Source organism: Cryptomeria japonica, chromosome 1 (genome assembly GCF_030272615.1).
Source record: "Cryptomeria japonica chromosome 1, Sugi_1.0, whole genome shotgun sequence".
NCBI classification, from domain to species: domain Eukaryota; kingdom Viridiplantae; phylum Streptophyta; class Pinopsida; order Cupressales; family Cupressaceae; genus Cryptomeria; species Cryptomeria japonica.
This window is the reverse complement of record NC_081405.1, coordinates 633,904,118-633,931,668: the sequence shown is the minus strand read 5'-3', so window position 1 is coordinate 633,931,668 and position 27,551 is coordinate 633,904,118. Positions and strand designations below refer to the sequence as shown.

The 27,551-nt window shown below is 38.0% G+C and overlaps 1 protein-coding gene across 1 annotated transcript in view; it reads right to left on the bottom strand.

Annotated features, from left to right (window-relative positions):
* Positions 1–12,288: 12,288 nt before the first annotated feature.
* Positions 12,289–27,551, bottom strand: part of LOC131042486 (pentatricopeptide repeat-containing protein At1g80270, mitochondrial) — a 102,710-nt gene continuing 87,447 nt past the window's right edge. Inside the window, exon 4 of the mRNA XM_057975794.2 lies at positions 12,289–13,856. Coding sequence (XP_057831777.2) covers positions 12,591–13,856 — 1,266 coding nt within the window. The 3' untranslated portion in view covers positions 12,289–12,590. The remainder of the gene's footprint in view (positions 13,857–27,551) is intronic.

Below are 27,551 nucleotides of genomic sequence, written 5' to 3'. Positions count from 1 at the left end.
TTAATCTCATAAACATAAAAAACTTTATATTTTATCATATTCTATACATATAATTTACTTTATTCATTTATTTAAATTTCAAATTTCTTAGTTTTATGTTATTATTATTTTTTAAAGAGAGTATACAATAATTTTACTTAACAATATATTTTATTTTTATATCTTATTTACTTTTCACTAACATTATTGATTGTAATCATGAATCATCATTAAAAATAAAGGAGGGGTTAAAATTTATTCAAAGCAGAACAAGTACAAAGCAAGGGGATCAAACAACCCTGTCAAGATCCACTAAGTGATCTAACTAATGAGACAAATCTAGGGGTAATTGACCCTTATCCACGATATACCAATTCTGCATGTGCTCAAAGCCCATTTGGTGAGACAATCGGCAACACCATTCCACTCCCTAGGGATATGCGTGAAAGAAATAAAAACCAAAGAATCGCACAAATGAAGAATTTGGTTAACAACCAAACTCAACTACCAGCTAACATCCATAGAATGTTGTCGAGTCAGCAAATTCACCACCACCTGAGAATCAAATTCGCAAATGAGCCTACTCCAGCCAAGAGCACAAGCACGCTCCACGACAAATAAAATGGTGAGAGCCTCCATCAAATTATTGGTGTGACAACTTTTATAAATAGAAAAGAGAAACTTAACGGTCCCCAAACTATCTCTACCAATGCCGCCAATACCAGCAGGACCAGGGTTTCCCCGAGAAGACTTGTCTGTGTTAATTTTTAGAATGCCCTGTTGAGGAGGATACCACCTCCCCACCCGATTTATCTTCCGAAGAGGGTGTCTACATCTATTTCTCATGAGTTGGCATTGTGCAGGAGGAAGATGGAGCCAGTTGTAGTAACTAACATCACCTGGATCCACAGCCTCAGACAAATCACATTTTGCAAAAATAGTTTCTCCCAAAGAGTGGAGAATTTTCCACCACAAGGGGTGGGTTCCCAGCAACACATCTTGAAAAATCCAACCATTCCTCTCCAACCATATATGCCAAATAATAAAAGAAGGGCCAAGAGACCAAGCAACTTGAAGAAAAGAGGTTTTGGTCGGGGCCTTGCTCCAACGTGCAAAATACTCAGCCAAAGAAGAGACATGCCAACAGGATTGGTTCCACAACTCCCACCAAAAGTGTCAAATATGTCTAGTATAGGAACATTGAAGAAGAGATGAGAGACACTCTCTTCACTATTACAACACAACACACACATCGAGGGGCTCTGAAAACCACGCTTACCTAAATTATCCTAGGTGAGGCACCGATTGTGGACCTCCAGCCACATGAAAAAATTATACTTTGGCCAAGAGAACTTATACCAAACTTGCTTCCACCAAGGGACCCGAATGTCCCCAAAAGTCTGTCACACCAACTCAACATATCCAGTAGAAACAAAAAACTTTCTAGACAAATCATTACTTGCCCAAGCCAAAACATCATTCCCCACCAAGGTGGTGCACTCACGAGACTCAAGAATTTGAGCCAGCTCTTTTCTATCTTCCGGAGAACCTCCAAGCGGCCATTCAGAAGGATTTTTCCAACGAAAACGAGCCACCAACCCTCCATTATGAGCAATCTTATAATGATCAACAATATGCCAACCAGTAGCAGTAAACATATCAGAAAGGGACTGAAGATGAGGATGAGTAGAAAGGATAGGAGGATGACCATCCGAGGAATCCAACCAAAAAAGAGCTTGAGACCCTGTATGACAGATCCAAAAGAGCCCATTCTTAACTAACTGAACCCCCAACTTCAAAGTATTCCAGATCATAGAACCACGACCCTCCACAGGAAAGCGAGGAACATCAAACACATTAACATTTGGAAGATACTTATGGGTGAGAATACGGGCCCAAAGCTAATTTTGATTAGTGCACCACCGCCAATATAACTTAGCAGCAAGAGCTTGCCCATTTAAAATAGCAGAACGTAAACCAAGTCCACCCTCATTCTTAGGCCTGCACACCGTGTCCCACTTAACAAGACTCCATTTAGTAGTTGACAAAGTACCACTCCAAAGAAATTGTCGAGAGAGGGTATCAAATTCCTTAAGGAAATAAATGGGAGCGGCTTGAACAAAACATTTGTAAATAGGCAAAGCTTGAATAACATATTTTAAAAGAGTCAATCTGGCAATAATAGATAGCCACCGGTGAGTCCAATGATTAACCTTCTGATGCAACTTGTCAAGTAGAATCTGCCAAGAAGACCTGGGGTGTCTTCCAACAGTAAGAGGAATACCCAAATAAACAAAGGGAAGAGACCCAACCTGAAACCGCATAATATCAACAATCCTCTTTTGAATGGCCTGAGGAGTATTAAAGAAGAAGATGAAAGATTTATGCTCATTGACTTTCTGACCAGAAGCAACAAGGTAAATATCCAAGGCGTGCCGAAAAGAGTCAGCTTCCCTAATATGAGCCAAACCCATAAGAGTAGTATCATCTACAAATTGGAGATGTGAGATCTGTGGCAAACTATTGCCCCATTACCAACCATGAATAAGGCCCTGAGAAGCACGAAACTTAAGAAAACGGCCCAGACCCTCAGCCATAATAATGAACAGGTAAGGCGAAAGAAGATCCCCTTGGTGAAGACCATGGGAAACCCCAAAAGGCTCCGAAGGTTCGCCATTCACAATAACCGAGAAAGACGAAGAAGTAACACAGCTCATAGTCCAATTCACCCACTCTATGCTAAAACCAAAGGCTAAAAGAATTTTCTGAAGAAAACTCCACTTAACTCTGTCATAAACTTTGGCCATATCCAATTTGATGAACATAGATCGCTCCTTTGAGGTCGCCATAGAGTGAATAACCTTAGAAGCCACCACCACCCCATCCAGAATTTGTTTACCAGCCACAAAACCCCCTTGTTCTCCAGAAATCACAAGAGGAAGACAAGTTTTGAGCCTCTCTGCAATTAACTTAGTGATAATCTTATATACCACATTACAGAGAGCAATCGGGCGAAAAAACTCAAGTTTATCAGCACCATCCTTTTGGGGGATGAGAATCAAGAAAGTAGAATTCAAAGCTCGGAGCATCTGCTTACAACGAAGAGATTCCTGAACCACCTCCAATAAATCCAGATTAATAATATCCCAAAACTCCTGAAAAAATTCAACAGGAAAACGATCCGGGCTTGGAGCTTTACCTTTGTTCATTCCAAACACAACATCCTCTAACTCAGGCAATGAAATCGGACGAATGAGAGAGGCATTCATAGCATTGGTCACCAGAGAGGTAATACAAGAAAGAATCAAATTCTCCTCGTCCATAACAGGAGGGGAATCTTCAGTAAAAAGATCAGAGTAGTGTTGACGAGCCTCACGAGACATAGCTAACAGAAACGAAATCTGAAGCCCTTCCAAGGTAACCAGAGAGGAAATATACCCCTTATTACGAAAAGCCTGAACAGAGTAGTGAAAAAAAGCAGAATTCCTATCCCCTTCCTGAAGCCAATCAACCCGAGCCTTTTGTTTCCTAAAAATCTCCTCACGAAGCTCCCAATCCTCCACATTGCGCACAACTTGGGATTTCGGTTTTCCAAGAGCATCTGAGAAACCATTATCTCGTATCTGGCGAGTAATCATAGCAAGACGTTCCAAAGCACTCCTCTTCCTAGACTTAAGATGACCAAAGCATGACATATTCCATCTCTTAAGGTGATATTTGGCATATTGAAGTTTCTTGACAAAGAAATACATAGTTGTGTCAAAAGAAGGGCCTCCCTCTCTCCACCACTTAGCCACTAAGTCATGCAGTGAAGAGTCTGAAGCCACATAAGCTGAAATTTAAAAGGAGGATTCTTTGCAGCAAAAGAAGAAGCAAAAAATTTAATAGGCAAGTGATCAAAACCTTTCTACTCTAGAATTTCGGAAATAGTAACCAACCCACGGCCAACCCAAAAACAAGAGACAAGAAACCTATCCAACCGTTTAGAAATCGCTTCCTCTCCAGTCCGTCTATTATTCCAAGTAAAAATCTCATTAGAGGGCTTAACATCCACTAAATCAAGCCCATCCACCCGAGCTCAAAAAAGATCAGAAGATGGACCCAATCTAGGCAACCTTCCTCTCTTCTCCTCCAGACTCAACACAGAATTAAAATCACCTCCCAAGATCCAAGGAAGATAAGGAGCACAAAAGCGAACAAACCTAAGATGTGCCCAAAGCTGGATTTTACCTTGGATATCAATTGGAGCATAAACATTAATAATAAGAATAGTCTACCCAGAGTCCAATGTGAAAGCAACCATGGAGATGGAAGAATGACTAGAAATTCACCAAAGGGGAGCAATCTTACGAGGATCCAAAAAAAAAAGCCAGACCTCCAGAATTACCGTGAGAGCCAATGCATTAACACTGACCGAAATACTGGATACGAGAAGCATACTGAAGCATGACATCAACAGAAACCTTAGTCTCCTGAACACAGAAGATGTCCGGAGAAAAAACAATAATCAAATCATGAATAGCCTTTTGACGGGAGGTGCTATTCAACCCCCTTACATTCCAAGAGAGAACAATCATGGAGGAGATGGGGAAAAGTGAGCATCAATGGTCTTAATAGACCCAGACTCCAATAAATCTCCAGTAAGTTTAATCTTTTCAAGATCCTTCTTTCGCCCAACTGTAGAAGAAGAAGCAAAAGAACCTTTCTTGAGAGGGCGTTGTTGCACACCGAGACTATGAGAAGAACCCTTACTCCTGTCACAAACTGCCTTAGCCAAATCTGCAAGAACCATGTCATCCTCCAAAGGCTCATCCATGGTCACACTTTGATCCTGAACAACATGTGGAACATGCACCACAACAATATCTTGTGAAATGTGGGAATCAGAACCTAAATCCTTATTCGGAACAACATCCACCGGAATTCCCTCCTCTAAGGCCAATGAATTCAATACCTCAAACCGATTGAGGCCCTCATCAGTTTGCGTATCTCTGAAAGATCTTTTTTGCCCACGATTCCTTGCCCGAGATTTAACAGGAACAAATCCTTCCTTATCCTTACCCAAATCAGTATCACTCATTGGAGCTTTCCCTGTGTCCGCTTCAACCTCCTTAGGCGGTGAAGAAGGAGAGGACCTATTAGAACGGGAATTTTTATTAACCTTAGGACAATGTCGTTGAAGATGTCCATATTCATGACAGACGCGACAGCAGAAAGGCAATGACTCATAATCAAGCGGTTGAACCCAAGAAGAGGAGCCAAGACAGATTTCAAGAGAATCTGGCAAGGGTTATTCGAGTCAATTTCCACACAAATACGAGCATAAGAAATTACCTTACGATCAAGGGTTTGTTGAGCAACCGCAGCAGGCTTCCCAAGCAAAGCAACAATCTGTTGCTGAATATCATCCCTCCAAAACTCCAGTGGAAGTCGCGACAGGCGAACCCAAACTGGAACCCTAGAAGGTAATTCCTCAGCAAAATTAAAACCCATATGCCAGGGTTTGATAAATAGCCCCACATGATTATAGAAATAGGGTCCTCCCTCAAATACCCGATTTCGATCAGCAAGGTTGGAAAAAGAGACCATAAAGTAGCTATTCACAATGAGCATAATATCCCTATCACCCTCAACCTGCCATGATCGTCTTATACAGGTTTCCAATGTTGACAAAGGAATACGAATGCCAAGAAATTTGCAAATGAGAGCGTGACGACTCCAATACGAGACATCATCCATAACTAAATCCGGAGAAATAACCAGAACCAAACGATCTTGACATCAAGGGAAGCAACCATTAACTTTCTTCATTTTTGAGCCCTCGCCCTCCTAAAAAGACTCTAGTTTTTGTGCATGCAAACCCAAAGAAGAGCCATGCAGACTCGAAGAAGAACCATTATGGGGCACCTCAACACCAGCTACCACCAGACTGGCGGATACCACCTGCGTCGCCATGGACAAAACCACCGAAACCCACACACAAAACTGCTCACTCCCCACACCCACAGTCAGCACGTAGACCCCAACGCATAGCAGCACACAACAACTCACGCACACAAACAACACACACGACAAGAAGCACATCTAGGGAAGCCCTAGCACACGCAGGAAGAACTTCGTCCCACAGCGCTCATTTCAATTTCAATTTCTTCAAAATCAAATTTCCAAACTTCAAGTCCTTCAACATCATAGCAATGAGTTCATATATTCCAAGCCAATCATGAATCATAATTATTTACTATATATATTTTGATTTTTACGATTCACTTTTAATGTTAAATGTTAAAACTTAAATAAATAAAAAATTAAAACTAGTCGACATGTTTTTTTATCAAAAAAATAACGTTAACAAGGGTTCTGACCCTTTACATGGCCAAAAGGCTATCAAAAAATTAAACAACGTTAACTAGGGCGCTGACCCTTTACAAAGCCAAGAGGCTATGAAAACAATTACAACACAAAAGCGGCAAACGGACCAAATAGGGGAACAAACCCCAAACAAACAGATTTAGACAAGCCAAACCCATCAAACCTGCAACAACCCAACCAAAACTCAAGAGTGGAGGGAAACACCCAAAAATTGACAAAGAGGGGGAGGGGGGGGGGGGGGGGGGGGGGGTTGGGAAAGGGAGGTAGATCTTCCCTTCCACCCACGACAAACAATCGTCCAAGCAACATTGTCATTAGGAACATTCAAAGAAAAATCAAACGGGGAGGGCCCCGCAAAAACACTACCAGACTACTGCTGCAACACAACAACAGACAGTTGTTGACGAACAACAACAGGAGCAGAAACGCCAACAGACTGTTGCTGATGAACAACAACAAGAGCAGAATCGCCAAGAGAAGAGTGAAGTTGTGGAGCAGGAGCAATAGAAGTAGGAGCCTCCACGACAGCACAAACATCAACAAAGGCATCATCAGCAGTAAGGGGCACCTCGTCACGAGAGGAGAAATCATCTTCTAAAAAAGGGTCAACAAAAGTAGATTCAGAAGCATTAATTGTCAAGTGATCTTTAGTAGCATCATTCCACCAAGCAGCAGCACCTCTACGACGGTAGAGGGAACAGTCTGAAACTAAGTGACCCGTTGAGAAGCATCTTCAGCAACGAAAGGGGAGGCCCTCAAAATCCAACGATTGGGTCCAAGGCCTATCCCCAACCATGAGAACCACATCCCTAATTGACATGTTAATAACTTAATGTTCAATACAATCATTGAAATGTGTTTACTTATTCTTTATACATCTTTTTATAATTAATATTCAAGTACTATAAATATTTACATGGCTCCATTCCTCCGCCAACCCCAAACCTAGACCCCTCATCCCCAAAACCCATCCCCTATCCCTCCACAAGGAAACTCCGTGGAACTATGGTCATCATAAATAACAACACCTATTGTATGTGTAGTCACATAAATCTGTCCATTTTATTTAAATGAATATTTCGTATTTATTTGATTAAAAATCCACTAGCCATCAGTTAATTAAATTAATATTTAATTAATTCATCTTCAAAACATTCTCCTATTAATTCAATAAATTATTCAATTTATTTTAATTAATTTATTCAACCAAATTCACACTTAATTAAATGAATAAATTTTGTTTATTCAATTTAATCTTCTTTCCTCTTTTAAATAAATTAAATAAAACATTTATTTAAATCATAAATCCCCCCCACTTGCATTTTCCTACAAATGCAAGTTGCAACCACAAGTTGAAATAAATTAATTTTATTTTAATTAAAATCCTATTTTCCCTCACCCACAAAAATCCACTTGCACTCTTAAACCCCCTTTTAGATTCTTCTAAACCCTTCCTTATTAACCTAATCCATCCCTTAATTATTGTCACATTCCTAAGCAACTTGGAGTCAACAATTTAGCTTATAAAGTTTTTCAAACCACTTATAGCTCTTACATGACCATTTATGGTTAACCCCTAACTCAACCCTCATGTGACTCATGTGTCTCCTCAAGCATTTATTGCTTTGACCATGGTTATCCCTTTTACCTTTGCACAAAAGTTTATCCATTGAATATTCTTTGAATAAAAAACTTATTCACTCAACCCAACCTTGACCTTAACTCCCAAGTTAACTCTCAGGTCATGTCAAGCATTTAATGTTTATTTCCTCTCCTCTCAACCTATCTCATATTGACACTTGTCCTCCTAGGATTGGGTTGAAAGTTTTCACATGGATTGAATATCATTCAATCCAGACCTTTGTTGAGATTACTCAATCTCAACCATCCATTACTCCATTTTTTCTATAAATAGAGCTCATTTCTTCATAATCCACATCCTGAAAACTTGTATGCATTTAATCTATAGGCATTTCTAGAGAGCATTTTAGCATAAAATCACTAATATATTATCATTTTGGACTAAAAAGAAATCTTAGTTCATTTCATAGCATCTCATATTTAGCTTATTTTACACTTGCATAGCATAGTTAATCATCTACAATCTTGAACCTCCATAAGCATCCATAGTGCAAAAAGCTGCTGAGAACTACACTAATTTGGAACTTGGAGAGGGGAGGAACAAAAGAGAAGGAACTAAGAGCATGTTAAAAGACATTTGGAGATGCCTTGTTGTATTTACTTCCATAGTTAAATACTTTAGCATGTTTTTAGTGTCTCTTTTGATATGTCTGCTTAGATTAGTTTTTGGTTGAATAACACTAACTTTGATCCTTGTTTTTGTGTGTTATACAACCACAGGTTTTAATCTAACCATTGGGTATTTTGCAGTGCATCAGTATGTTTCACCTTGTTGCATGCTTTGTCGTAAAAAAAATAGACCCATTGTAATGAATCAGGATTCAGAATCCAACGAAGTTCTCAAAAACTCCAAGAAGATATCCAAGTTTTTTTAAAAGGAAAGTTGATGAGTGGTAATGTTATACTTAACATTGGTACTATTTTCCTTGGAACTGCATAATTTTTTAAGAGGAATACATATGTGCAATCAGAATTCCCTTTTGATGAGACATAGCCCATGTCCCACCTTATTGAAGTACACACGGTCTTTTATAGACTGCACGAGCATCACCAAAAAATCATACAGGTCATGGATTAGAGAACTGGAAGGCGGAGTGCTGGAGTGAATTGGTGATTGTATGAGTGGATAGCAATGAAACTAGTTCATATTCGATGGTACTTTATGCTCCTCGAAATTCTTTCCATAGTAGCATGAGGAAGTTGGAAGACAATAGATAGAATGAAATTCTGTTCTTGAAGCTCTTTATATTGACCTTGTTAATGAAGGAAAGAAGAAAAAGACGTGCAGTTGCCACTTCCCTACTAGTTTCTACATTTTATGTGATTTGTTAATGTCCATAATTTTAAACTAATTTACAAATTACACATTCTACAATAACACTCTATTAAACCACTGTGCTTTGAGTAGATTCGAGTAGTTGGAATATGTGTTAAATAAATCTGCAATAAATTTTCAACAAGGCACTTTAAAGAGGAAAGCACAAATCAGAAAAGTTATGAGAAATCACCCTGCAAGCATTGACTGATTGAATGTTCAGTTGATATATACTCCAAAAGCATGTTGTGTACATGGAAACATACTAGAAGAATTTTTGTTGTGTACATGGAAACATACGAGAAGAATTTTTGTTAAGTACCTTCAAAGACAAATCTATTTGTTCAATAGGAATGTTGTTTTCCGTTCATAAAACAGACATCTAGTTATTTAATTTATTGCCACATTATCTCTGGGAAATATATGGTCCTCCTCTTCCTCTTTCTCAATTATGTCAATCTTCCAGCAGTTGATAATTAATTCTGTTTGTTGGTTAGCTTATCAACAGAAGAATTGAATCCACTAGTGTAAGTAATTTTATATTCAATTTACATTTTGTTCATATGCAGGGATACGTGGGTAAGTATTCCCAAGCCTTTTCTGAGCATCCCCATCCTTGTAAGTTTGTAACATTTTGAGGACATAAAGACATCTCAAAAACATCCCAAGGCCATCCTTGAAATCCCACATTAGATGGGGTAGGTCCCAAAAATGGCACTGAAACCCCTGAACATGGTCAGGGATGTCAACGACACAACTAGACTGACTTGTCTCTCATACATCAGATTGGGTATATACCAGAAAGAGGTAATGTCAATTACAATGAGTATCCTGAAGACAGCCAGCTATCCCCAAACAATAAAAAGCATTTAAAAATACACAATTAAAATATAATAATAGGAACATACAGGCGACGATCATATAGGTGTAGTCCACATCGAAAGGACAAAGAATAGCTAGTATCCTTATCACAAAAAATGAGATTTTAAAACGAACATCTACAAGCTATTGGCATACACTTCTTTGTTTATGTCTTCCACAAGTTTAAACACTACAAATTGCTAGGAGGACTCGACAATGGCCCTCTTGGCACAAGTGTTGATATTGAACAAACCTTTAATTTTCAAGGGTTCATTTACATAATCCCTTCAAATTAATACTATAGAGTGCGGATCTATATTGATGATAATGGACGTACATAATTAAGTGATTACTTGATATATAATGGACAAAAATATAACCTGTTCTTACATTGATTGAGAAAAGGAGATAGTTGGCCATATTTTAGAAGGTTGTACAACACCTAGCAAGTTTTGAGGCTGGTTATGAATTGAATTCAATTTCCTTATATTGTCCCACTCTCTTGGCAGGGACCTCTTCTTGATGGTCTGGGACAACTGCAAAAGTTATGGCACATAATTTAATTGGTGATCCATTTCTTTTGGAGGACAAGATGCGAATCTGATTTTCAGGTAGATATGTTTTTAGATATATTGGCTTAAGTTATGCAACAAAGCTTGAGTGATTTCAAAAGGACATGAATTCTTTACACAACGGGAGAGATCTCCCTTGTAATCATAACGCTCAGGTTATGTAAATCATTTGTTCTCTAGAATTATATAAGGTTGCATTTCTATGAGAAAATAGAATGGATTATAAATTACATAACGAATTTGGTGAATGCCTTACCATATACATGATTGAAATTAGCTAAACTTTTTAAATTTTCCATTTTTTCTTAAATTGTCAATCCCATATCATCCCCCACTAAACAGGGGAACCAGTAGAGTGTGTAGTGTACAACTCAAGTTTAGTCTTAAGAGTTATATGGTAGGGAGAGAAGCATCCGTTGCTTTCTTTGTATGGTAGATTGCATTTAAATTGTGAACTGTTTAAATGTGATCAAACATCCTTGTAAGAGTTGTCAAAAAAGATCTCAGATACTTCCCAAATTATATGCTAATAATACTAAGAGTCATTTTACTTTACAATGGAATACTCTAATTGATCTTGGTAATCTAATTAAGAGGGCTAAAAATCACTTCCAAATATCAAATAAGGCAAAATTATCCAACAAATCTAGCAAATGTTGGCAGAGCTCTCGAGCTACAAAATAATGCATCACACAATCATGCGCACGAGGAAGATTTTCTATTTCTTGTTGGTTCTTTTCCAGTGTTCCACGGAAACGCATTCCCCCCTCCCAGGCCTTTGTCCCCCCGTCCCCGAAACCCGTCCCCAAAACTTTTCCCTTTGTCCCCCCGTCCCCGAAGCCTGTCCCCGCGTCCCCCCGTCTCCCCATCCCCAACATCCGTGGAACACTGTTCTTTTCACTATGTGATTAATCTTATTGAGCCCACTGTTAATAGTAAGTAAAAGGCAACTTCACATTTGTTGGACTAGAAAGAAGACCAAAATGCTGATATAACAGTATACTAGGGAAAGCTTCTTGCAATAAGGGATAAGGATACAAGCACACTACTTAAAAGAATATCAGTATATCATTTGAATGCATATGACAATGAACCCAAAAAAAGTTTTTTATCAGCCTATAAACTTAAGGGTAGAGTTAACCTAATACATATTGAACAGCACCACTTTCTTCTTCAAACAAAAGTAAACACAGAATTCATATGATCATTTATGTAGATGTGTATGTTGCAAAGATCAGTAGTTCCTCACTGAAACCAGCATGCGAAGAGGATAACGAATGACAAGGATATGAAGAATACAAGGTAGATACTTGTTTGCACATTTACATCTAGTAGGCATGATAAAAGAGCGTTTATCATGAAATGGGCAACACCAGAAAAGTAGCATATCCATTTCCACATTTACAATTATTGGACAACATGAACGAGCACATATCATGAAGTGAGCAACACTAGAGAAGCTGCATATCCACCAAATTAGATGTTAAACTGATATCAACTACCCATCTCTTATGCTACTATAAAAGGTACAAATATCTTGCAAAAATAATCAAAAGAAAAGCAATTGCAAAACCAGATTAAACGTAAACAATTCATTACATCCAAAGGGTAGGGGGCTGGCCAGCAAATCAAGTCATTTTGGCTTTAATTGCAGAACATGCCCAGCATCACCCTCTAAATATGTTCCAACTACAAGAGAGATGCAAAATAGCCTGACCTGTATTGATTGAAAAAGATGAACAAGTGCCCAAAAGCACGACATGTGGCTCAAAATCCAAACATTAATCTGATACACAGCCAATTTTGGCACTCTGATTGCTTAGTAAAACATGTTTGGAGATGCTACCAGAGGTTCAGTCAAGTATATCAGAAATATGGTTCTTAAATCCATCTTCCTTTAATGCCTCCACCTTCTGTAGGAGATTGTCAATCCTTCTAGTGGGATAAAGATTAGCTGCCAACATTCTTTCCTTGAAGCCATAAGCAGGAATTTGTGCCTTTATGTAAGCTTGCAAAAGAAACTCATATGATTGTAACTGGCCACTATATCCAATACAAGTCAATCCATCAAATATTTTCTCAGAATTTTCAATATCTCCTCTTTCAGCATACTCCTCTAAGACTCTACTGAATGTTTTATACCATGGCTTTACTTGCTTCCCTCTACAAACTTCAAACAGAAAAGCACCTGCCTTTTCTGTATCACCTGATTTCACAAAGAGTTTAACAAGTGTATCACAAGTAGCTGGATCAATTGTAATTCCTTTGCTAAACATTCGCTCTACCAATTCCATTCCTTTGAGTGACAAATTATGGTTGGCATAAACATCAAGAAGAGATTTATAGGCTCTAGGTGATTTTATCTTCTTCCCAGAATTTAGTAATTTCTCAAAAATGACTTCTGCTTTTTCAATGTTACCCAGCTTTCCCCAGGCCTTTATCCCAGCAATATATTCGGACATAAAAATTGTGTGAGAAGATTCAAATATATTCCAAACTCTTTCTATTTCATTATCCTTACCAACATCTGCATATAAAGGAAGAAGAATTTTCAGAACATGGCGCTCATTCATATAACTATTTTCCAATTCTTTAATCAATAACTCCACCTTTTTCAGATTTCTAAAATGGACATAATGTTTTGCAAGCGTCGACAGTGTTATATAGTCAGTTTCTATGCCATCTTCTTTCATTTTATTGAAAACCTGCTCCATTCCAACAATATTGCCTGCCCGGCCCTTGCAATCTATCAGAATATTGTATGTTAAAGAATTAGGTTTCACATTTTCATGCTCCATCATTTTTAATATACTAAAAACATTTTTCCTGTTTATATGCTTGTAAAGTATCAGCAAACTGTTATATTCAATCACACCAGGGGAAAGCCCTGCATCCTTCATTTTTTTGAAAATCTCTTCAGATTTTTTAATGTCACCCTCATATACACACTTTGATAAGAGTTTTCCATACACTTTCTTTACTCTCATTTTTAATGGTATCGTCTCAAAATATTCCTGAGCTTTAGAAATGCCATGTTCCCTAGCAACCAATTCCAAGCAAATTGAATGCTCATTCTCATTGAATGGAAAAAGGCTTTTTGCCAACAACCACTGGTAAACCTGCCAAATCAAGAACACAAATCAATTTACTGGATGCATAAACTAAAACATAAAGTGAGAACATCTGTTTGTAATATTGTATGACATTCTAGATAGTAGAAACTAAAATTTTATATTTTTCAGTGACATCCTTGTTTATGGAATCGTATGCCTCACATCCCTCAAAGGGATCCATCTTAACTTGTCTGTAATGATTTCTGATGTAACTAAGATAGGAATAGAAGTTTCTTAATTACATCAAGCACTGTCGCAACTGATTGCAACTGATGCATTAGTGATTTTTCTTAAAACCAGGATCACATTTACGATCTGATTGTTGTCAATTGTACATTTACGATCTGATTGTTGTCAATTGTACTTAAAAATGTGTAATATCCCCATTTTCAGGTTCTCTGGCAATGCAATTGTCGCTGAGTTCTAGGTTTGTGTCAGCATGTTCAGAGGGATAATTTGATGTTACCAGTGAGCTTAGATGGTTTAAAGGAGTGGTATGACGCTTTCCAAAGTTATATCCGACTTCTAGTTTGGGCTCCGAGATTCTTGGAGGGAGCGTTTATTTTTTGCAAGTCACCCAATTGTACCCATTTATCATCTTTTATCATCAGGATCACTCCTACATAATCAGATTTGAATTCCAATGCTTTTCAGCCATTTCCACTAATTGAATGTAATATTGAGCTATATCTAATTATTTTCATTAAAGTTGTCTTTTTTATTAAATTTATTTATTGGACACCTTAATGTTATAGCTCATTAGAAAGAGAATGGAATTTTTTAAATGATGGGACACTTTAAAGTGACTTTAACTACCGGAAATGTTTAAAAAGTAAATGAAATCACTTTTTGGAGTTAAAAGCCTTAATAAATTAATAAAGTGATTTTAAAAGAGAATTTCTGAAAAGTTCCCTAAAAGGCTTATAAAAGGGGGAATTAAGAGCTCATTTGGTATGTGGAGTTATTATTTTTGATATTTCTAGCTCAAAAAACCCTGCATGGTTCTAGTGATTTGGATTTGGTCTATCTCAGCCTTCCCAAGGGTGAAATCCCTCTTGAAGAAGACTAGCTACGGTAGTGAAAGATATATTTTGGTTGGTATTTGTTGGAGATATCTAACAAGTATTTCACAGTGCATTTCTAGATTAGAATTCTTGAGTGTTGTTTGAGTTTCAAGAGTTTTTAGAGACATTTTCCAATGTTGGCTGCACCATTCCAGCTCCCCTAAGATTCATATTTTGCTCATATCTATGAAAATGAGACATATTATTTTGGGTATTGTCTCAAAGGTTTTCTTATGGCTAGGCAAGGAGGATGCATATATAATATGTTGGTTTTGGTTTGACATTTCTTTTTGTAGTCCATTGCCCCTTTTAGGCAATGCCCAACTTGGGTTTTGGCATGTGGGAATTTGTGAGGTATTTTGGTGTGTTTGAAGGCAACAAAATAATCTTTTGGAGATTTTTAAGGGTTCATAATGTTGATTTTAGTGATCAGATTAGCAGTATAAAATGGAAAATCGGAATGCAAAGTAAATCATACGCATAACACACATGCACCTTGGGAAAACCTCCCTCTTGGAGGAAAAACCTAGCAACCAAAGATCTCAGATCTGATTAGATTAGATATAGCAGCAGATTACAATTTAACCCTTCTAGGGTACACATCAACTATAGCAAAACTTATCTGAATCTGGAAGACAGAGTGTATATGCAGGTCACTGTCAATCTAAGACAAAATTTGGCAGCCTTCACCTACTTCACAAGCCCTTGAACAAGTTCGGCAGTCCAGAATGGTATTCGCTCAACCTTGAGGATGATCGCCCAGCTTGAGAACTCCAATTCGCTGCCTTAGACAGATCTGCCAGTGCAGATATAATTCGCTTGTTTATGCAACAGTTCGCTGACCTTGATTGTACTTCGCTGATCACAGAAGTAGTTCAGTGATGGGATATATTCGCTGAGTGAGAGATGTGTATGAATAATGATTGATGCCTTGTATTTATAGGCGACTTAGCCCTTTAACTTTCCCAAGTTGGCTTGCAAGAATATTATGCCAAGAGTTTTACATGTTACAATTATATAGGTCAAGGTCTAATTACAAGCTACATATTTGATAGGTCTTGCCCCATAACAATTACATAATACATAAGTTGAACGCCCAAATAGGGCCTGCCCTATTATAAGTTACAATGGGGTCCAACCCAATTACATGAATAACTTAAACAAGAATCCGATCTTAGCTACATATTTCAACACTCCCTCTTAGCTAGAGAGGATTCTATGAATAATCAAGTCACCTAGAGGCTACCACCATGGCTACTCCCATGGATGAAACACATGATACGTTCACCATAGCTACTCCCAGAGGGTGAACAAACCCATCATGGAATTTCTTCCATGATACCCACCATACATACTCACAGCGCAGAGGGTGGGACCACCATGTCTACTCGCAAAGGGTGGAATTTCTTCAATGATACCCACCATACCTACTCGCAGAGAGTGGGTGCACCATGCCTACTCGCAGAGGGTGGAACGAGGGCTCTAACCTTAGACTTCTCCCAGAGAAGAATGCAACACCACCATGCCTACTCGTAGAGGGTGGAACGAGGGCTCTAACCTTAGACTTCTCCCAGAGAAGAATGCAACACCCCCATGCCTACTCGCAGAGGGTGGCACCACCATACCTACTCGCAGAGGGTGGAACAAGGGCTTTCACCTCAAACTTCTCCCATAGAAGAATGCATTAACAAAATAATGCGGCTTCATTTGAAGCTGAAAGAAACAGGCTCCCTCTGAGCCTAACAAGCTCCCTCTGAAGCTAAAATGTCAATCTCCCTTTGAAGCTGAAACATCACGCTCCTTTTGAATGTTATAGCCTTCTTTTTCCAAGAAAACATTTTCAACCACCAACTTAGTCTCATGGCAGCAAGCTGCATCTCCATTCTTTAGCCTACGTGACTTTCCCATAGGATGTATCAAGCTCATCCACCCAAGAATGCAATCTCCGTCCTAAAAGCATTTAGAGGGAAATATTAATGCTGGAATCATACATGGTTCGCTATAGCATGAATTAATAACTATCATGAACATTATTCAACCATGGAAAATACTTATCTCTTTATAGGTTGGTCCACCAACGCTCTTTCTACTCTCGCTCAGTATTGAAATTTCCAACCATACTGAAGCATCTAGTGATGATGGCTGCGTGGCCTTTGGCCCTCGCCATCACACATCGCCTATCTTCAACGACAATCATATTTACACTCAAGGATCGCTCAGAGCTAAGAAGCTTTCCAGAGATCATAGAGTTCAGTTCCACAAATCACTAAAGAAGGGTAAACCTTAACGCCATCAGCCCTAGAGGAAGGACTCTCAAGGAACTTTGTGAGGCTCGTCATATTTCGCTCCATATCAACTTTTAGCAGGTCAGGCATATGTGCAACCATCTTGAAGCCAACATCTTTAGCCAAGCAAAAGACAATTAGTTACTGCAGCTACAATGCGACCTCTGAAGGTGTCATGGGCAACATCCTCATAAGTGCTCTAAGACGGACTCTCCTTTCGCCATCTTGATGTGAAGTTGCATGCTCCATCCAACCTATCTTCAACCTTGAGACTGTGCATCCTCTTGAAGAAGTGATAAGAGCAGAAAGAAGATAAATAATTACAGTCAATCTGATTACACCTAATTCGAACCAAGCTCTGATACCATGTTGATTTTAGTGATGAAATTAGCAGTATAAAATGGAAAATCAGAATGCAAAGTGAATCATACGCATAACACACATGTACCCTGGGAAAACCTCCCTCTTGGAGGAAAAACCCAGCAACCAAAGATCTCAGATCTGATTGGATTAGATATAGCAGCAGATTACAATTTAACCCTTCTAGGGTACACATCAACTATAGCAAAACTTATCTGAATCTAGAAGACAGAGTGTATATGCAGGTCACTGTCAATCTGAGACAGAATTTGGCAGCCTTCACCTACTTCACAAGCCCTTGAACAAGTTCGGCAGTCCAGGATGGTATTCGCTCAACCTTGAGGATGATTGCCCAGCTTGAGAACTCCAATTCGCTGCCTTATACGGATCTGCCAGTGCAGATATAATTCGCTTGTATATGCAACAGTTCGCTGACCTTGATTGTACTTTTTTGATCACAGAAGTAGTTCACTGATAGGATATATTCGCTGAGTGAGAGATGTGTATGAATAATGATTGATGCCTTGTATTTATAGGCGACTTAGCCCTTTAACTTTCCCAAGTCGGCTTGCAAGAATATTATGCCAAGAGTTTTACACGTTACAATTATGTAGATCAAGGTCTAATTACAAGCTACATATTTGATAGGTCTTGCCCCATAACAATTACATAATACATAAGTTGAACGCCCAAATAGGGCCTACCCTATTATTATAAGTTACAATGGGGCCCAGCCCAATTACATGAATAACTTAAACTAGAATCCGATCTTAGCTACATATTTCAACACATAACAAATCTGGATCAATTTGGAAGGTAAAAGAAGTGACTGGAATTTCTTATGTGAATCACCCTTGTGTTTTTCTTTGCATTTAGTCGCTGGAGCGGACTTCTGAGTTACATTTTTTGAGTATTGAAGGCTGGGTTTGGTGGTTTGTGGATTGTGATATTACTGAAATATCATGGTAGACCTATAGTAATATTTGTATGAGCATTTGAGGGTGAATTTTGTTAAATTTTGTAACGTCGGTCGTACTATTTCATGCTTCCTATATATATATATATTAATTTTTACACCGTTCATGGTATCGGGTGGTAAAGCGATTCTCAAACAAGTCACACTCCTTCCGATCAGGTAAGTAAATGGTGACTAGTTTATATACTGTGGTGAGAGGTACGTAGGGAAGAGATGTGTCTTCCCACGTGGGAAGACATATCACTTCACTACGTAACCCCACATCCACTTATATAGCATGCTTACATTGAGGAGGATGGACACACCGAAATTAATAAGTGTTGTGCATCCTCAAAACATGCTATAGCAGATAAAATACAACTTTCAGATCATATCTCCATCTCCTCTATTTTGATCATAGAATTTTGAAAGAACTTAACATGGTATCAAAGCCAAGTTAAGGAAGATCATATTAAAATTTTGTAACGATCTCATAAACTTTCACCAAGCTCTTACTAAGATCACATTCCCATAATCCTAATGGCAACCGGAGTTAGGTTTGAAGATAGATTAGATGGAGCATCAAATTTTGTATCTTGGAAATTCAGGATCATGCTTGTTTTGAAAGAAAATAAAATTGACTCCCATGTCAAAAGTGAAATTCCTGAACCCTCTGATGATACAGAGAAAATTCAGTGGAACAAGGACAGTGAGAAGGCTCTTAAGATAATTGTGGATTCAGTAAGAGACCACATTGTACCAATTATTTCTAAATATGAGACGGCCTTTCAGATGTTCAAAGCACTAGCTGACATTGATGAAATCAACAACACTAGCAGGGCTCTATTCCTAAAGAGTCAACTACACCATATAAAGATGAATAAAGGAGAAACAATTACATCCTATTTCTTGAGGATCACTGAGCTTAGGGATCAACTATCCACTATTGGACATCTAGTAGACAACAAAGAACTTGCTATGATGGCCCTAAATGGACTTCCTACCTCATGGGAATCATTCATTCAAAGAATCAGTGCTCGTTTTAAATTTCCCAAGTTTGATAGATTGAAAACCGATTGCATTCAAGAGGAATCTCGGCTTGTCACAAGAGGAATAAAACAAAACAATGGTAACGAGACATTCAAGTTCTAAACTCTAATTCCCAAAAGAAAGAAAAGAAGAACTTTAAGAGAAAGAGGGACAACAACTCAAATAGGAAGAGGTCTTCAAAGAAGAAGAGAGACATTTCTGAAGTACAATGTTTCAGATGTGACCAATATGGGCACTATGCAATGAAGTGTCCAAACAGGATCAAACAGCAAGCTTCAATGGCAGAAATTAAGAAAGGGAGTAATTCCGAGAAGCTAGTCTTCTACTCAACCCTCTCTGGTCAAGTCACCTCCAGTTTCAACACATGGGTGATTGACAGCGGAGCATCTCGACACATCACTGGATTTCGTGAGCACCTAGATACACTTGTGGAAAGTTCAGATGAAGAAGTGACAATTGGTGATAACTCAAATTATCCAGTTATGGGAATAGGAACCTGCAATATCAACCTAAAGTCAGGCATATCCCTACAGCTGACTGGAGTTCTATTTGTACCTGGTATAAAGAGAAACCTTGTCTCAGTTTCTGAACTTGAAGATACGGGTTATAGATTAATCTTTATGGAAGGAAAGGTACTTGCTTGGCCAAAGAACACCATCAAGAAAGCCCACACCATTGGAGTAAGACAAGGGAGCCTCTACAGACTTTGCACCACTCCACCTCTAGCCTTATTTCATGAGACTCCAGATTCGAATGAACTTTGGCACAGAAGATTAGGGCACCTTCATTTCCATGCCCTACCTAAGATAGAGAAGATGGTGATAGGCTTACCCAAGCTAAGTCAAAAATCTGAAGGAGCTTGCAAAGGGTGTGCCTCAGGAAAGAATACTAAAGGGTCTTTTAATTCTCGCAACAGCAAATCCAAAAATGTATTAGAATTAGTTCATTCTGATTTATGTGGACCCATGTCTGTACCCTCATTAGGGGGATTTTTATATTATGTAATATTTGTAGATGATTATTCTAGGAAGACCTGGATATATTTTTTGAGGTACAAAGAGTTTGAAGAAATCCTTTCTAAATTTAAGGAATTCAAAGCTCTTGCAAAAAGTATGACAAGTAAGAAAATCATAACCTTAAGAACAGACAATGGGGGGGAATGCACTTCTGATATGTTTAAAGATTATTGTATAAATGCTGGGATTAAGAGGGAGTTAACAGTACCTTATAACCCACAACAAAATGGGGTAGCTGAAAGAAAGAATAGGACTATAGTAGAAGCTGCTAGGGCTATGTTCTTTGACCAAAATATAGAAACCTCATTTTGGGCTGAAGCATCTAGGACAGCTATGTACATACAAAATAGATGTCCTCATTCTCTTCTTGACAATAAAACCCTGAAGAAGTCTTTACTGGCAACAAACCTGACATAAGTCATTTCCGGATCTTTGGGTGTCAAGTCTATATTCATGTCCCCAAAGAAAAGAGGTCAAAGTTAGAACCTTCTGGAAAGAAAGGAGTATTTGTTGGGTATAGTGAAACCTCTAAAGCCTACAAAATATACATACCTGGTCAAAGACAAATTGAACTAAGCAGAGATGTCATCTTTGAGGAAGACATAGCATTCAAGAGGTCCAAAAGCTCTAATGAATTAGAACACCAAGATCCTCCTACAAGCTTGGATGAGGATTCCACCCCTTAGATTCAGAGGGAGACCCCTGAAGATGCTGAGCATGAAGTTCAAGGCTTACCTTTAGAAGAAAATTATCCCGAAACTAGGAAGAGACCACTTTGGGCTAAAAAAGATGCTTCAAGAAGCTGAAAATTATGCTGCTCCAAAGGGGACCTTTAGAGAGAAAGTAAGAGACCTAACCTATTTTCCAGTTATACTGCCTTGATGAGTGAGATCATTGATGCAAAACCTTCCTGTGTTGGAGATGCGCTCAAGCATCAAGTTTGGAATGATGCTATGTTAGAAGAGTATCAGTCAATTCTGAAAAATGATGTCTGGGATATTGTGCAAATCCTGAAAATCCTTTCTAAATTTAAGGAATTCAAAGCTCTATATGGACTGAAACAGGCCCCCAGAGCATGGTATGAAAGAATTGATCACTATCTCTTGGAATTAGGGTTTTCCAAGAATGAAGCAGATCCAAATCTCTACTACAAGGTAATCAATGGTGAATTATTAATTCTTATTCTTTATGTTGATGATCTACTAATCACAGGAGAGGATAATTGTATTTCTCAATGTAAGAAAGAATTAGCCTCTGAGTTTGGTATGAAAGATTTAGGAATTCTTCACTACTTCCTTGGATTGGAAGTTTGGCAGCAGGCAGATGGTATAATCCTTAATTAAGGAAAATATACCATTGATATACTCAAGAGATTTGGAATGATGGATTGTAGATCCATGACCACACCTATGGAGACAAATCTGCACAAACTAAAGGAAGCAGCTGCAAAATCAGAGTTTGCAGATTCTATCCTCTACAGACAGATTATTGGATCTCTAATGTATTTGGTAAACACAAGACTTGCTATATGTTATGTTGTTAATGCACTAAGTCAGTTCGTGTGTGAACCTAGGGAAATACATCTTGTTGCTGCAAAACATATTCTGAGATATCTTTGAGGAACTATTGGTTTTGGTCTGAAGTATAAACATGTAGACCTTGACCTACATGGATTCACTGATTCTGATTGGGCTGGAAACGTAGTTGACAAGAAAAGCACATCAGGATGTTGCTTCAATTTAGGATCAGGAATGATCTCATGGATATGTAGAAAACAGTCTTCAGTTGCTCAGAGTTCTACAGAAGCTGAATACATTGCAGCCTCCATGGGAGCAAGAGAAGCAGTATGGCTTCGGAAACTGCTTGTAGGATTGTTTGGTCAGCCCTTAAATCCTACTGTCATCTACTGTGACAATTAGAGTTGCATCAAGCTTTCAATGAATCCAGTATTTCATGACAGGTATAAACACATTGAGATTCCTTATCACTATGTTCGAGATATGGTGGAAAGGAATGTGATCCGACTGAATTATATTGGTACAGGTGATCAGATTGCAGACATTCTTACCAAGCCTCTCTCCAAGATCAAGATTGAGCACTTTAGAGATAAACTTGGTATGGTTGAAAATGTTATTTAATTTTGAGAGATAGTCTCATTTATTCTGATATACTAATATATTTAAAGATGTTTAGTGTGTAAACTCTTTTATTTGTCATGTGTGTGACTCCATGACTGCATGGGCCTTCTGTGAACATTATTGAAGGGTGACGCCTTTTCAATAATGAACACTTGTTTCAAATTGATATTGTAAGGTGATGATTTTACAATTATCAATTTAACTATCTTGATGGATATCATGTGACTTGGTATCTGTGGACATGTCATGATAATATATATATCTCTAAGACATTATGGTAGATATTTGTTGGTTGATATCATTAAATAAACCATAATTATGATAGAGATCTTCATGGTGAATATTATGAACATAATATTCGTGGACATGCCATGAAATCATTATCAGTATGGTAGGCATCATGTGACTTGATGCCAGTGCACATACCTTACTTGATAACTATGAGTTATGGTGAGTATCATGAGACTTGATATTCATTGTTGAACCATATCTCTGAATATCACTATGGTGTGATATCTCCTCTCTTCACAATCAATGGATGAATTGTGATGTTTTCTCTACCATGAAATGTGTCCTCCCTAGTTAAGAGGGAGTGTTAAATTTTGTAACGTCGGTCGTACTATTTCATGCTTCCGATATATATATATATATATATATATATATAAAATTTTACACCGTTCATGGTATCGGGTGGTAAAGTGATTCTCAAAGTCGCACTCCTTCCGATCGGGTAAGTAAATGGTGATTAGTTTATATATTGTGGTGAGAGGTACGTAGGGAAGAGATGTGTCTTCCCACGTGGGAAGACATATCTCTTCACTACGTAACCTCTCATCCACTTATATAGCATGCTTACATTGAGGAGGATGGACACACCGAAATTTTTAAGTGTTGTGCATCTTCAAAACACACTATAGCAGATAAAATACAACTTTCGAATCATATCTCCATCTCTTCTATTTTGATCACAGAATTTTGAAAGAACTTACAAATTTGAAGACATTTCAAACCTTTAGCAGCAAAAAGACACATATTTCTGATGGTACTCATGCTTAGTCTATTTGCAAAGTGCATACTTGATTGTAATATCCAAGTTAAATATCAAAACACCCTGATTTTGAGAACAGCGGTTCGTATGATTCATGTATTTCAGTTTTAGATGATGTTAATGTTGCTTTCTATAGACATGTATCTGCTATGAATGAATGAAACAAATCAGATCAGTATTGCAAGCATTTATTTGTATTGACAGTTTTCATGAATCAACAAGTTAATGTACTTTGTTAGCAAATGAATGCAAATTGTTTGACAATATTACTCTAAGGTAAAAGTACAAAAAAAGAATAAAAAAATAGCAAACAGGGCAACATACTACAGTCGTGTTAGAGCGGTGTATCCTGCCAGTTTGTGAGTTCTTTCAATGCTAGATGCTGGCTAATAAGGGAAAGAGTCCCTTAACAGATCAATTTAGAAGTTTGTTCAAGAAATCAAATCCAAGCCACCAATGGAGGTTCTTAAGACGAATTATATGCTCTATGATTTAGAAAAACAAGTTAAGGCTCGAGTTCCATTGAAGAATGCTCTTCTTAGCAAGCTAGAAAAAGTGAAAATGTATTTATCAAAACTAGACCAATCAGATTTTGAGGGGTTAAAATATGCAACATAAGTTCCATTGAATGCTTTAGTCTAGTCCCAGTTGATGAGGCACTCTGATAATGACATGAGACTTGTACTCACCAGTTGTCTTAATGGGATCACAAGAATTACAGCTCCTGAGGTTCCCTACGAAGATGACACAGTGAAGGAGATTTTACAGCTAATTGTTGAGCGTTTTCATGGGTTACATGAGGACAAAGGCCCTTCCTATGATAGGAAGGTTAAGATGTTAGAAGTGATGGCAAGTGCCAAATCTTGTAATCTTGTTATCTTTTGATTGATTTAGACTGTGATGATCTTATCCTTCAAAGGCTTCATTATTCTATAGCCTCTATTGGTAAGGATCATGGAGAAACTGTTCTTGCTTACATGCAATCCATTATGGTCCTAATCATTGATGAATCTGATGCTATCTCCTAACCCATTTTATCTATGCTATTGGTTGTTTTGAAGCAAGAACAAGATTTTTCTTCAGCTGCTTATGAATTAGTCAACAGTGTGCAAAAGATGTGAGAAGTTAAAACATTTGTTGGTTAGCAAGGAGTAGGTGGAAGAAGAGAGGTTTAAATCAAAAGTTGATGGAGAGAAAACCTTAACTCATGATGATTGTTTCACAGAAACCTAGGATGAACCCCTGTCACATCCCCATCAGTAACCCCCTTACTGAATAGTGAGGGTGTGAAAAATAATAAAATAATATATATATATTGGTTAGAATCAAGGGGGAGAGATTGAAGACATGGTTTTATATGTCCTCCACGTGAAGGCATGGGCACCCATTAATTGGGTGAGACTGGTGATAAAGGACAGCATGGGCAGCCATTCTCCTCTCCTGTGCTGAAACAGAGAGCACTTTGATAAGAATGAAAGATGAAAGGGCATGAAGGGACAACCAGCAATTACAAGCACCTCGTGAAGGAGGAAAATGGGCACTTCATTAATATAGCTGTGTCATTTTATTAGGGAGTTTATGAAGCCTTTTCAACAAAAACTCCAGGGAGTGCGCTTCTGGAAATCATGGCAACTGTGAGACCACATCTCTCTTAGGCATTGGATACACAGTTTATACGCCTGTCCTATGCTTCCACATTCTGTGTGCTTGTTAACTGGAAGTGCTGCAACGACAACACCCCCAAAGCTCTCATTTTGGCACAGGCAGGGAGGACGCAAGTTAAGTCGAAAGACCACATTTCATAAGGAAGAAACACAGAGGAAGAAGAAGCGAATATATATAAGGAAATGGAAAAAGAGAACAGAGGTGTGGGAGAAGAAGAGAGGACGTGCAAAGAGATGGGAAGAAGCCAAAGATGAAGAGGATGAGAATAAGCAAGCGATAGAGGACAACCAAGAAAAGAAAAGAGAGAATGGGCAAGAGAGAAAGATTCCACGACCTTCACTAGCATCTTCCTTGCCTGCACAGTAATGAGAAATCTGGAATAGGGATTGAATGGCTAGCAAGCATAAAAAGATTAAAATTACAGAGAGTGGGAGGGGATGAAGGCAAAAGGAACATGGGAATTTAGGTGACTACTTTGGTACACAGAGAAGATTAATGAGCCCTTTTGGAGCTATTTTCCAAATGGAAGGTGCACGAATAAGAGGAATGGGAGGAGTAATAAAGTTCCTCCAAGAAATTGGTCTCAAATAATGCTGAATAATAGAATATGCACAAATGGTTTCTTTGAAGAGGTTTTAGAAACTTCTAAGCAACTGCAGTTGCAGGACGTGGGGAGCTTAGTGATGCCCTATGTAGCAGTGGTAGAGGTAGTGTGAGGCAAGGCAGCTGAAGGCAGCTGAAGGAGCAATGCCATACCAATGATCGAGTAGATCTAAACGCTTGCTTCATGATGTCATCAAGTTCATTCCTAAAGCTAAGTATAATCCGCTTTCATACTCCCTATCGAATGAAAAGAAAAGAAATAATAATAATATTAAACAAAAACATCTACTCTTGCCATGATGTATAATTAATAGAGATTGAGTTATGTTAATGAAAAGACTATAGGTGTTATTTTCGAGGAGTGTGATGATATACCATATAGTCTCTTTTATTACGTCTTATGGGTGATTTGAGTCCTTTAAAATGGTGGCATAGGATGAATTAGTTCTTGCATATTACTCTTCTTTACCCATACCTTAAATGGCAAATTTTCAAGTATATGATACAACACAAGTACTATTATAAATTGTTTAGCAAACAAATGAGGAAGTTATAATTTGTTATAATTAAATACATGGCAATGCGTCCTGTCATTAAAGATCTAGCATAATTGATTCCTAGATAGCTCATGCTTTGTTATGAGTGGATGTAGTTTGTGTAGAGGAAGTTGTCATTAGATATTTGCAATAGCATGATGAACTTGTCTTTTAAACAAAATAGCAAAGTTAGATGACTACAAATAGTATAGAATTTGTGTAAATGATATTCAAATTTATGTTCAAGTCTAAAGTTATATATATTATTATTATTCTTTCACTGATATTTTCTATTCCTTCTTATGTCACAGGTTGCTGAAGATAACATTGATTATTTCGATGCTTCTACAGCACTTCATTGACATATACTTATAGTCTATGCTCACCGATCAAGGCATGCCTTGACCGGTCATGTCTTTTGACATGCCCGATCAAGACATGTCTTGATCGGTGCATAGGCACTGCTTCACTTAAGATTACCATATTAACATGTGTTATACCGATAACTATCGGTCACGTCATTTAACATGTTAAACCGATTAATAATTAGGGCACGTCAAGTAATATAGTCATCCGATAAATGATCGGGTTAAGTCAAATATAATCGTCAGATAAAAGATCGGGTTATGTCAAATATAATCGTCAGATAGCCGATCGGTATTAATGTGCGATTAGGATTATGATAGCATCAGTCGATGCTATCATATGATAGCTATGATAGTTATAAGTCTAGTCTGATCACAGCATGAGTAATATGATCGATTATGCATATAAGGTGATTATAACAAGTTCATTTATTTAATCATGAGGTCTACATTTATATTGTAGTTATATCGATAAGGTAGATGATCGAATGAGAGATAAATGAAGTCTCTCATTCAATCATTTATCTTACCGAAGCTACTAAGTTTCAACAATTTGGAATATAGTTAACCTTCATTACCCAGACTATTAAAGGACTAACCAAAATTACCATTTGGA